Source organism: Myotis brandtii, unplaced genomic scaffold (genome assembly GCF_000412655.1).
Source record: "Myotis brandtii unplaced genomic scaffold, ASM41265v1 scaffold1384, whole genome shotgun sequence".
Lineage (NCBI taxonomy): Eukaryota > Metazoa > Chordata > Mammalia > Chiroptera > Vespertilionidae > Myotis > Myotis brandtii.
Window position 1 is genome coordinate 239,941 of NW_005354938.1, and position 12,156 is coordinate 252,096.

Genomic DNA, 12,156 nt, shown 5'->3' on the forward strand with positions numbered 1-12,156 from the left:
ACCTCTCCTTTTTTTCTTTTTTTTTTATTCTGGGATTTATTTGCCTTCTATGGCTGTCACTGGAGCTGAGAGCCAGCTTTAGCTTTGAGGCTCGGCTACAGCTCTGAGACCTCGACTGCTGAAATCAGGTATCTGGGCTTTGTTTACCTTCTGTATTTGAAACTTTGTTGCGACTCCAGCTCTGAGATCCCGGCTGACTGAAAGCAGGTTTCTGGGCATTGTTTAGCTTCTATATTTGCAACATAGTTGCTTAGAGAGCAGCTCAGAGCTGGGCGGAGGCAGGCGGGGAACCTTGGCTTCCTCCGTCACTGGAGCAAGCAAGCCTCATGTTCTCTTCAGCTGCCTGGCTGCCGGCCGCCATCTTGGTTGGCAGTTAATTTGCATATCTCGTTGATTAGCCAGTGGGACGGGTAGCGAAGTTACAGTTAATTACCATGATTCTCTATTATTAGATAGGATAGTATGTTTTTACCAAGTCATTGTGAGGATTAATTGTATATGTGAAAAGGAACTATTTTTTGGGGGCAAAATTAATTACCAAATCAAAAATGGATCACTTCTGTGCTATCACCCTCATACCTCATCCAGAAAGTCATTGGCTTTACTTCCCTTTTTCCACTTACAATCATCTTTTATTTCTGTGTCTTGTACCTTATTGTATTCTGTGTTGTACTGTTTCAACTCATTGTTTTATTTTAATATTAGTTAACTAGCTTTTGTAATAAAAATTACCCTTCCCTAAATGAAAATCCTGGCAAAGATATTTGGAAGGGAGAGAGTTGATTTCAAAGTTTATTTTAAAAGCTTAGTTCAATGGGGTTACATAAAGGAAATTTCTCTCTACTTGAAATTCCATTAAATTTTGTGTCTCTTAGTTTTTTTTCAGATGAATAAATTGAGTCTTAGAGCTTTTGAGTGTCTTCCAAAATCATACAGATACTTAGTGGAAGAGATGAGACAGAAGTCAGTTCTTTTACGTGGTGTTCCAGTGTTTCTACCACATCAGATTTCTCTCCTATATTTGACCAGTTGTGTGATGCATGGCATTTGGCCACTGGCTTGCATGGCATCTCTCCATGGTGCTAGAAGTGTACAAAATGTATTTGGTTTTGTGTTAACCACCTTAAGGGACTTCTTGCTAGTTTGTCTTTATTTTTTTCCCTTTTATCCCTCTAAACTGGAAGATTCATCCTCTTCCCAACTTTTTTAAACTAAAAGAGCAATTAAAAAGCATAGCCTTAATATGTCATTTTTAATTTATAGTAATTTACTTTCTAGAAAGCTTTTCCATTCATAAACTTCGTATATTGTTTCCTTTCCAGCATCCCATAAATTACTTCACTTAAAACTCTAATAAGCTGTGGTTATATAAATAAAATGTTATAATCAAAAGTATATTAGAAGTGTAGACAGCACCCCTCAATTATTTTAGTTTAATTTCCTGTTGGTGGAACCAGTGTTTGAGTCTGTATTTTCTATAGGTAAGTTTTTTGATATTCAAGTTGGAGGAGCATTAGATTGGCTCTAGACCCCTCATTTTATATATGAGGAAACTGATAGTGGCAAAACTGGGTCTGCAAACCAAGATGCCTTATTTGTTTATAAATACATATTTCCTTCCTTCCTTCCTTCCTTCCTTCCTTCCTTCCTTCCTTCCTTCCTTCCTTCCTTCCTTCCTTCCCTCCCTCTTTCAGAATAGTTTATTGATTGTTTTTTAGAGAGAGGAAAGGAGAGAAAGAGAAACAGTGATGTGAGAGCACAACATCAACATCAGTCGGCTGCCTCCTGCATGCCTCCTACTCGGGGGATAGAGCCCGAAACCCTGGCATGTGCCCCTGACTGGGAATCAAACCGGCAACCTCCTTGTGCATGGGATGACACCCAACCAACTGAGCCACACTAGCCAGGGCCGATTTCTTTGTTTTTAAATATTTTTATTTTGAAATAATTATAGGAAGATATTTCATTTTTCTGCTAATTATTAACAAAAGTCATATTTAATTTTCCTAAATGAGATGAAAGTAATTTCTCTTTTTTAAGTTGGCCATTTGAATGGCAAAAATGATGTTTGTTTTAACAATTCAGATAATACAGATTTTTCAAAAAAATAACTTAATAGTCTACTTTCCTCCATTTTGTCTTTTGTGATATGGTAACAGTTTGGTGTATAACTTTACAAGTGCTTTATTTTTTTTAGAGATACAAATCAAATATGTTAGTCTCTAACTTACTTTTCAATAGTAAAAAACACTGCATAATAGACATCTTCTGATACAACACACACATATCTACTTTATTATAACTATATAATTATTTACATAATGATTTCCCAACTGATTGTTTGCAGTTTTCTACTTGGATGAACAATGCTGTAAAACGTATCAGAATACTTGGTGCACATGTGTGAATATGTAGGACAGATTCTTAGGTGGTATAAGGAAGTGGTTTGTAACACAGATTCTGGGGTTGACTTCATGGAATGAATCCAGGCTGCACCACCAAATAGCTGTGCAATTTAAGGCAAGGTATTCATTGTGTTCCCATTTCTTCTTAAGGAAGAGGAACGTAGATCAGTGATAATTTCTACTTTGTGGGGAGAGTAACTTCTTTGGCAGGCTGGTGGGGAAAATGCTGTCTTACTGTTTATAAACTGAAAAGGTTGATCACCATTTCATATATTGTAATCATTTATAATTCTTGTGAACTACTCATATTCTGTTCTCATGTTTTCTTTTGACTTATTTGCCGTTTAAAAATTGCTTTACACAATATCTTTAATTATTTCGGACACTGGCCCTTCATTACATATAGTGTATATATATCCTTTACTCTGTTACTTGCCTTTAATTTTATGTGTTTTTTGTTCATGTTGCTAAGTTGATCATATATCTTTATTTTAGGGCAGGGGTGGGTAACCCCTGGCACGCGTGCCAAACATGGCACGCCAGTAACTTTTGCTGGCATGCAAAACCCTCTCTTATAATCTTCCATTTACAATTTTTTTCTTAATATCAACTTTTTTATTTTTCAGATAAATTCAGTGTAGGTGCATCTTAGATAAGTAAATAATTTTACATAACAAGTTATCTTAAAGACCATAGACATGGATTGACGAGAGAGGGGAAGAGCAATTTTTATGCCTCTGCCTTAACTCTCCCTGCCTTCCTAGATCCGACCAGTGTTTTGGTTTCATCCACATATGCTTGTGAATCTTTGTTCTCAGTGATGAATTTTGTTAAGTCTCGTAATAGGAGTAGCCTGACGGATGAAAGTAGTAGCTCGTCCATATCTCTAAAGGTCACGAAATATAAACCTGATGTAAAATCTCTGTCATCAGTGATGCAGCAGCAAAAGTCCCACTGATAATATCAAACGAAGTCATAAAGTTTTCTGTCTTTTCTGTCGGACTATCAGTGTACATGTATACATTAAAAAATAAATGCATTGTTCATCATCATACACTGTGTTTTTGTCGCTCGAATGAATTTTATTATTTCTTCAAGGTTCTTCACATATGTACACCTTAAGAGATATCAAGTAGGCGTAACATGTTCTCAAAAAATTAGGGTTGGCTCGCAGAAGAATTTTGAGTCAGAGATTTTGCTGGTTTTGGCACGCACTCACAAAAAGGTTGCCCACCCCTATTTTAGGGCTTCTGAATTTCTGTTTTTGCTTAGGAAGACCTTCTGTATCCCAAGATTTGGAAAATTCTATGATTTTTTTCTTCTAGCACTTTAATAGTTTATTTCAATGTATATTTCTTTAGGCAGATCATTTGGGATTTATTTTGATGGTAGTGTGACAAATATACTGTTTTTTATTTTATTTTAAATATGTTTTTATTGACTTCAGGGAGAGGAGCGAGAGAAACATCAATGATGATAGAGAATCATTGATCAAACTTCAGGGAGAGGAGCGAGAGAAACATCAATGATGTTTCCTGCACACCCGCTACTGGAGATCAGGGCATGTTCCCTGACCGAGAATCAAACCATGACCTCCTGGTTTATGGGTTGATGCTCAATCACTGGGCCACACTAGCCGGGCAATACTGTCTTTTTTTTTCTTAAAGTACATCAACCAGTATCCTGTTACTGCTTATTTTTAAAAATATATTTTTATTAACTTCAGGAGGAAGGGAGAGAGAGAGAGAGGGATAGAAACATCAATGAGGAGAGAGAATCATTGATAGGCTGCTTCCTGCACGCCCCCTACTGGGTATCGAGCCTGCAACCCAGGCATATACCGTTGATCTGAATCGAACCCAGGCCCCTTCAGTCCACTGAGCCAAACCAGCTAGGACCTGTTACTGCTTATTAATTGGTCATCCTTGCCATATTGATTTGTAATGTCACTTTTATCAAATATTAAAGTTTATAAATTTATGGTTCTTTTTCTAGATTTTAAAATTTATTTTCTTTGACCTTTTGTTCATATTTGTACCAATATCAAATTATTTAAATTATTGTAGCTTTGTAGTACAGTTCAATATCTGATAGCGCAAATGCCCATATTTCTCCCAGCGCACCCCCAGAAGTTTCAAAGCAACTCTCATGCATTTTTATTCTTTCATGTCAACTTTAGAATCATTTTGTCAAATTATGTAAAACAAAACAAAACCTTTGTTATTTTGATAGGGATTGCATTGTTATATCTTGGAGGTTATAATTTTTTTAACCTAAAATAGTGATTCCATCCTAATGTTTTAAGAGTGGCTTTAACCTAAATTTAAATTGTTACCTAAACTTTTCAACTCTGTATAATCTAAAAAGATACATTATTGCCTGGCTGGTGTGGCTTAGTGGTTGAGTGTCAACCCATGAAACAGGAGGTCACTGTTTGATTCCAGGTCAGGGCATATTCTCAGGTTGCGGGCTCGATCCCTAGTAGGGGGCATGCAGGAGTCAGCGATCAATGATTCTCTCATTATTGATATTTCTATGTCTCTCTCTCTCTCTCCCTCTCCCTTCCTCTCTGAAATCAATAAAAATATTTTTTTAAAATACAATATTTAATTTTTATTGGTTTGTTTTATATGTGTCTATTCTCCCAGAAGTTTTCGTTGACATATTATACATATTTAATTGTAAACAGTTAGATTACATGGCATTTTTAAATTACTCTAGCCTTTGTTTTCTTTGGTAAGGATTTGATATTAACATGTGATTTTGGATGACTGAGCCTTTTTTTTTTCATTAGGCTTATTTTGTAAATTGTGATACATTTTAGATATCTTGCTCCTTTAGTTATGTGGCAGTATTATGTATTACTAGCGTTTAGGACAAGGATAAGACAGTTTACTGTGTGTTTTAATGCTGAAGATGCTTCTATATATACTTGTTCCCCTCAAATGTGATATGATTACTATGAGGTTAGTAATAAATATTTTGTCTAGAAAAAAGAAAGTTATTTTGTTTTTTAATTAAATTCAAAAAGTTGCCCAGCTGGGATGGCTCAGTGGTTGAGTGTCAACCTACCAATGAGGAGGTCACGGTTTGTTTCCTTGTTCAGGGCATGTGCCCCGATTGCAGGCTCAATCCCCAGTGGGGAAAGTGCAGGAGGAAGCCGATTAATGATTCTCTTTTATCATTGATGTTTCTATCTCTCTCTCTCTCCCTCTCCCTTCCTTTCTGAAACCAATAAAAATATATTTAAAACACAACAACACAAAAAAAACCCCCAAAAAGTTAATAATGCCAGGTTTTTTCTCTTGACTTGCAAAAAATTTCAGGATTCCATTCTGAAATCTATTCTGAGATGATAGCAAAGATTGATCTGATTAAGATTTTTAATAAATGATTATTGACTGTAGAAAATCCTATTTTTTCCAGTAGTAAACTGTATATTTTGTTTCTTCTCATGCAGGTCTTTGAAGTTCTACATTTTAATTATCAGTGCTGAACTTATTTCTCCCTTAAGTTATTATAAACTTTTGCTGCTGTTTAATAAACGTGAAGATGTCTCGCAGTCCTGATGCGAAGGAAGACCCTGTGGAATGTCCTCTTTGCATGGAGCCCTTGGAGATAGATGATATCAATTTTTTCCCTTGCACCTGTGGCTACCAGATTTGCCGATTTTGTTGGCATCGAATTCGCACTGATGAAAATGGGCTTTGTCCTGCATGTAGAAAGGTAAATACTTAAATAATTTTTGTCCATGTATGAGTAAGTAAATTCTTGGCTTTGTTGTTTCCTAAGTATATGACTTTGGTTAAGTCACATAACCTCTTGGTTGACCTTCAGTTTGTCTGCTTAAGAGGATTAGGAGTAGAGAGACAAAGAATTTAGATAGGATGGTATAAAATTGGAAAAACACATTCAATAGTACATCTGTGAGGGATATACTTTAATTTTCTAGTACAGAATAGGAGAGAATTCTTGGTTCAGAAAGTAACTCATTTCTTGAGTCCTTATGATAATTCTAGGCTGATAATGCTATCCCCATTGTACACGTAAGGAAACTGTGCCTTTGAAGAAACTTTTCCATAGACATTAACTAGTGGTAATATGGGTTTGTGATTCAGATACGTCTTTTGAGTCTCTTCTAACTCTTTAAAAAAAATCTGTGATTTGCCTGGCCAGTGTTGCTTAGTGGTTGAGTGTCGACTTATGAACCAGGAGGTCATGATTTGATTCTCGGTCAGGGCACACGCCCAGTTTGTGGGCTCAATCTCCAGTAGGGGGTGAGCAGGAGGCAGCCTATCAATGATTATCTCTCATCATTGATGTTTCTATCTCTCCCTTTCCTTTCCTCTCTGAAATAAAATATATATATTAAAAAAATTTTTAAATATGATTTTTAATATTTTCTGGGTTTTGTTGTTTTAATAAGCAGGTGGTGCGACAGAGTATAGTAAATGATCTATTAGGGTGAGTAGGATCACTGCATTTCTGTTTTGAAGGACTTTATTTGTGACCTTAGTGCTTCATGCAATTATTTATTTTTGCCTTCTCTTTAATGTCTGTATGATTTAAACCTTTATTTCTATGTATCCATTTGAAAGAGCTCTTATGTTAATTACTACCAGATTTTGAGGAAGCAGAAATGTGTTTTAGATACCTAGATTATTTTTTAAAAATTTTTTTAATTTCCTTACCAGAGGAATTTTATTTTAGAAGGCAATACATTATCTAGCTTTTAAAAAAGTATAGTGGTTATATAATATACATTACATGAATGTAAAACAAATCTACTTAAGTGTTAATATAGTGTATATATATACATACACACACATATATAGTATATATAACATGTAATAGATATTTATAATGTATATTTAATGTATATCATTTCATTTTTTAAAATAAAATCTTAACATTAGCTTTGGTTAAAATCTATAATAAATTTGTGGTAATGGGTTTAAAATATTCAGTCATATTTTATAAATTAGTTCCTGGTCATTTCACAAGAAGATGATCATAGTGAACTATTTTGTTGAAAGTGGTAACTTTCAGGATAACCCAAGACTCTAAAGCTGTGAATGTGATTGACTTCATGACATTTCTTTCTCTCTCTCTCTCTCTCTCTCTCTCTCTCTCTCTCTCTCTCTCTCTTCCTTTGTATGGTTATGAAGTAGAGTCTTAATAAAAGACCAATTGTTAACTTGTCATTAGACAAAAATCAGTTATTTGGGGAAATGGCAAAGAAATTCATTTCAATTTTAAGGGATTACTTAGAATTACCTCATATCCTTAGAAAGTGGAGAAAAAAGTAGAATAAATTAAAGATTAAAATAAAACTAACTTTAGCAAAGCTGGTTATCAATAAAGTGTGTCTTCCTGGGAGAGCGAGGGAGTGTGAGGAATATGAATGACAGAAGGCCATTGGGATCAATTTTAATAAAGAAGCATTAGCTAAAAAACATATTCAGGAGAAACTGCTGGAAAACAAAAAGGTAAGAATAGCGGTGCTTCAATATCCTATGAAAAATATCGGTGTAGTTGTTTGAGGATGGGGTTCGAGCAGCATATGAGTCCAGCCCAACTTTTACACCACATGGGAGAGAAAATGCTCTCTAGCTGGAACATTGATTATAAATTTGGGATAGAAATACCCTAGAGGAACTTGGGTTGCCTATGGTCAGAAGATGAATTACTGACATACCCTGTCCAGGAATTTCTCCTCTGTGCAGTCATGAAAGAGCATCCTGTAGTAAACAAATAGCATTTATAGACTGATTGACGGAATTCTTACATGTAAACATGTACAACAAATAAGAGTCAACAGACATTTCAGAAAAACCAACATTATGAAAGAGAAGCACAAACATCAGTAAATAGAAGAACTTAATATAAGTAAACAAACAAACAAAAACCTTTAAAAGTGTCATTGGTACTTCTCAAAGAGGTAAGAGAGAATGACATATTCATGTAGAAAGAACATTTTTTAAAAGCATATTTAGAGATCTTGAAAATGAATAATCTTATAGATGGGCTGAAGAACAGAATGTATATATTTCAAGACCAAATTAGTAAATTGGAAGATTGTGTTGAGTATTTTCTTGCAGGATATAGTGCAAAAAATAAAAAAAGAGAAAGGATGAAAGAAAAGTGAAGCAACACAAAAGATCTATTGGTTCTAATCTGCTAACAGAAGTTTCAGAAGCAGTGAACTAAGAATGGACAGGGAGAAATAAAGAACTAAAGTAGAAAATTTTTCATGATGAAAAGTAGTTGTCTTTAAAAGGGCTCTGTGAGTATGAAGCAAGATGACTGAAAAAGATCAACAACTTTATATAATTGTGAAATTTTATTTTTATATATTATTTTAATTGTGAAATTTTAGAGTATCGAGAATAATGACAAATTTCTAAAGACTTGTGAGAGAGAAATACATGACTACAAAGGAAGAAGAATAAAATGATACCAGAGTTTTTGTTATACAACCATAGAAAAGAAAATGACTGAGAAATTTGTGTTTCCAAATTTTTGAGTGACAATAACTTTGAATAAAGAATTCTCAATTTCAGATGTGAAAGCATAATAAAACATTTTTCAGACATACGAAGATTCATAAAGTTTAGTCTTCTTTTGCAGGACAAGTAGAAGAATTGAGGATGACTACAAGGTTTGGACTGAGCAGCTAGAAGTAAAAAATAGCCATTAACTGAGATGGGGAAGACTACAATAAGAATAGGTCTTTTGAGAAGATCAGGAATCAGTTTGATATTTAAGTTTGAAATTCCTAGTAGAAATCTAATTGAATATGTTGAATAGACGGGAATATTCAAGTTTGTTTCTGATATGGAGATATAAATTTGGGAGTTATCAACAAATAGAATTTTATTTCTAAAACTAGAGGCCCGGTACATGGATTTGTGCACTGGTGGTGGGCGGGGGGACGCGTGGCCTTTGGGGATCGGCCTGCTGTGGGAGTGCTGCTCATTTCAGCTGAGCAGCTGTGGACCTGCCCTCTGAGCAGCTGCTGGATGAGGAAATTAGCCTGAGCTGACATTTCAGGGTAATGTCTTGGGTAAAGGCATGTTCTGTGTCCTGGAGGAATCTGGCGGAGAGCTTTGCATCCCAAAGCCACTCGGTGAATGTCCTTGATGTGTGATGCCAGGTCGGTGACACCATTGGGGATGTTCAGGGCAGCCGTGCTCCAGGATCCTCAGCCATCAAGACAGCTCCCTGTGCTCTTTCTGGAACACATCTTAGAAGGCCTGCATCAGCTGGTGGGGTCAGGCCAGAGTCTGGATTGTCTCAGGTATTTGATAGGTGCAGAGACTCGGCCTCACCCTGGGCCTGCTAGCTGCTGCTCCTGCTGTGGGATCAGCTGCTCATCCCGGTCAGCGGAGCGGCACTCCCACTGTGGGAGCGCACTGACCACCAGGGGGCAGCTCCTGCATTGAGCTGTTGAATAGACAGGAATATTTGCGTCATAGCGACTGGTCGACCAGTCGTTCTGGTCGTTCTGCCGTTCGTTTGCTGGGCTTTTATATATATAGATAATGATTCTTGATGAGATCATAAGAAAGAGAGGGTCAATAGAAAAGGTGAGAGATTTTCTAAGGATGAGTACCAAGGCTCTCCAACATTTATAGAAAAAATCCATATAGAAAAAATATTAGATGACCTCCTTTTGGGTCTCCAAGTTATAATCTTTAACTGAGGCATTCATTCATTCATTCATTCATTTATTGGGGTGGGTAGTGTTAAAAAAAACCCAGGAGTAAATTTTCAGAGTTTTTGTTGTTGTTGTAGGCTTAGTGGAATCACAGCTTCCAGACTCTCTTCTTCATCTCTTGACTACCAGACCTTGCTTGTATCTGTCTCATGGCTGGAATGGGTCATGGAAAGCAGAAAATGTAGTCCACACACAGAGTCTTAGAGACTGAGACCTGGCTTAGCCTTGCCAGAGAATGTGCTGAACACTAAGCACAATATTTGTGAAGCTGCCTGTCTTAGGGACCAGCAAGTATTTATTTCTCTGGAGACCAGCCTCAGTGCTTGTATTAACACAGAGGAAAACCATCTGGGTTGATAGAAGTCTGGAGAGGACCACGAAGCTACCATTTACTTCAGTCCAACCCTGCAGGGAGAGAGCCTATAGAAGCCACTTTAAAATGCCAAATTGGCATCATTAAATAAACTTGGAGATGCAGGTAGGGGGCTAGTTTAAGTAAGCTCCTGATTTTGGCTCACAAGGTGAAACCTGCCTGTTTGCAGAAAGGGCCTCTTTGCTTTAATAGCTTTTAAAAACAGAGAGATGGCAGGTTTTAAAAACCAAGATTGTTTAGTGCTTCTGTTTGGTGCTAGTTGTTGTGCCTAATGGAATCAAACGGACATTAGTGCTTTCTTAAATAATGGCATAGGCTACCTAGTGTTTCTTTAGACTGTCTGTGTATATCGTTTTAGTGCAGCATTTCTGAGAAAAATACCTGGTGGAGATAGCAGATGTGGGAACACAGGTGGTATACTGACATAGCATCATACAACATTGACTCACATGGAAACCAGAGACTGTCCAAATAAATGAAAACCTTAGCAAAGGTATTATTATTTTAATCTCAGAAATAGTAAAAGATATTGCATTCATGAAACAGCAGCAGGATAGTATTAAAAATTTAATGAACAATAAGCACCATGATTGAAAGTTAAATACGATAGCAGAAATAACTCAAGGAAAGAGAAGATAAAAGTTGAGAAGAGCTCTTAAAAAGTAGTGCAAAAATACAATGGGGATAGAATATTTGAGAGAAGATAAAGCTTTATTTGATGACCAATCTAAGAGGTTAAATACCAAATAAGTTTGTGTTCTAGTATTACAGAAGGAAAATTGTTGTAAAAAATATGATTGAAGAATATTCCTAGGACCAGAGAAACATTTTCCCAGATTAAGAAGTCTCATCAAGTGCCAGGCACAAACTTTTTTATTTTTAAATATCAGAATACTGAAGATAAATTCTACAAGCTTCCGAAGTAAAAAAAAAAAAAAAAAGTCATACATAAAAGACCAGGAATCAGAATCATTTCAGACTTCTCAAAAGCAAGACAGACATTTCTGAAGTAAATTTATTTTCATCCTAGAACTCCATATATTGTCAAGTGTTAATTAAGTGTAAGGGAAAGGTGCACAAAAACATTTTCAGGCCTGAAAGGTCTCAATTTTTTTTTTACCTTTCATACACACTCTCTGGGGACTCTGCTGTACTAGAGAATATGCCCCACCAACATGAGGGGATGAAGAAGAAAGAACAATACATGGGGCAAGGTAAACAGATCGGAGGAGCAATGGGATTCTTGGATAATGTGGAAAGATGACAGCTGTGCCCCAGATAAAGAATATTTGGTATTTTTCAAAAGAAATGTCTTGTGAGGCCATTTCAGCAGTTGGAGGAGATTTGATGGTTGAATAAACACACAGAAATATAATCAGACAAAACACAGTTAATAACTGTAGAGACACAAAATATTTGTACAGAAAAGTAGTCACATTATACTACAACTAGAGGCCCGGTGCACAAAAATTTGTGCACTTGGAGGGTGGGGGGAGGGGGGTCCCCCAGCCCGGCCTGTGCCCTCTCGCAGTCTGGGACCCCTCAGGAGATAACGGCAGTCTGGGCCTCAGGAGATAACGACCTGCTGGCTTAGGCCTGCTCCCGGGTGGCAGAGGGCAGGCCCAATCCCTAAGTGCAGCCCATGATGGTGCTCAGAG

General features: G+C 36.5%; 1 protein-coding gene across 12 annotated transcripts in view; it reads left to right on the forward strand.

Moving 5' to 3' along the window:
• Nucleotides 1–12,156, forward strand: part of CNOT4 (CCR4-NOT transcription complex, subunit 4) — a 151,352-nt gene that overhangs the window by 64,052 nt on the left and 75,144 nt on the right. For 11 of the 12 annotated variants that reach the window (XM_005860689.2, XM_005860691.2, XM_005860690.2 and 8 more), the window contains exon 2: nt 5,866–6,131. In XM_005860689.2, coding sequence (XP_005860751.1) covers nt 5,958–6,131 — 174 coding nt within the window. In that variant the 5' untranslated portion in view covers nt 5,866–5,957. Of the gene's footprint in view, nt 1–2,321; nt 2,404–5,865; nt 6,132–12,156 lie in introns of those variants that run through there. The other variant, XM_014535137.1, reaches the window with a different exon arrangement.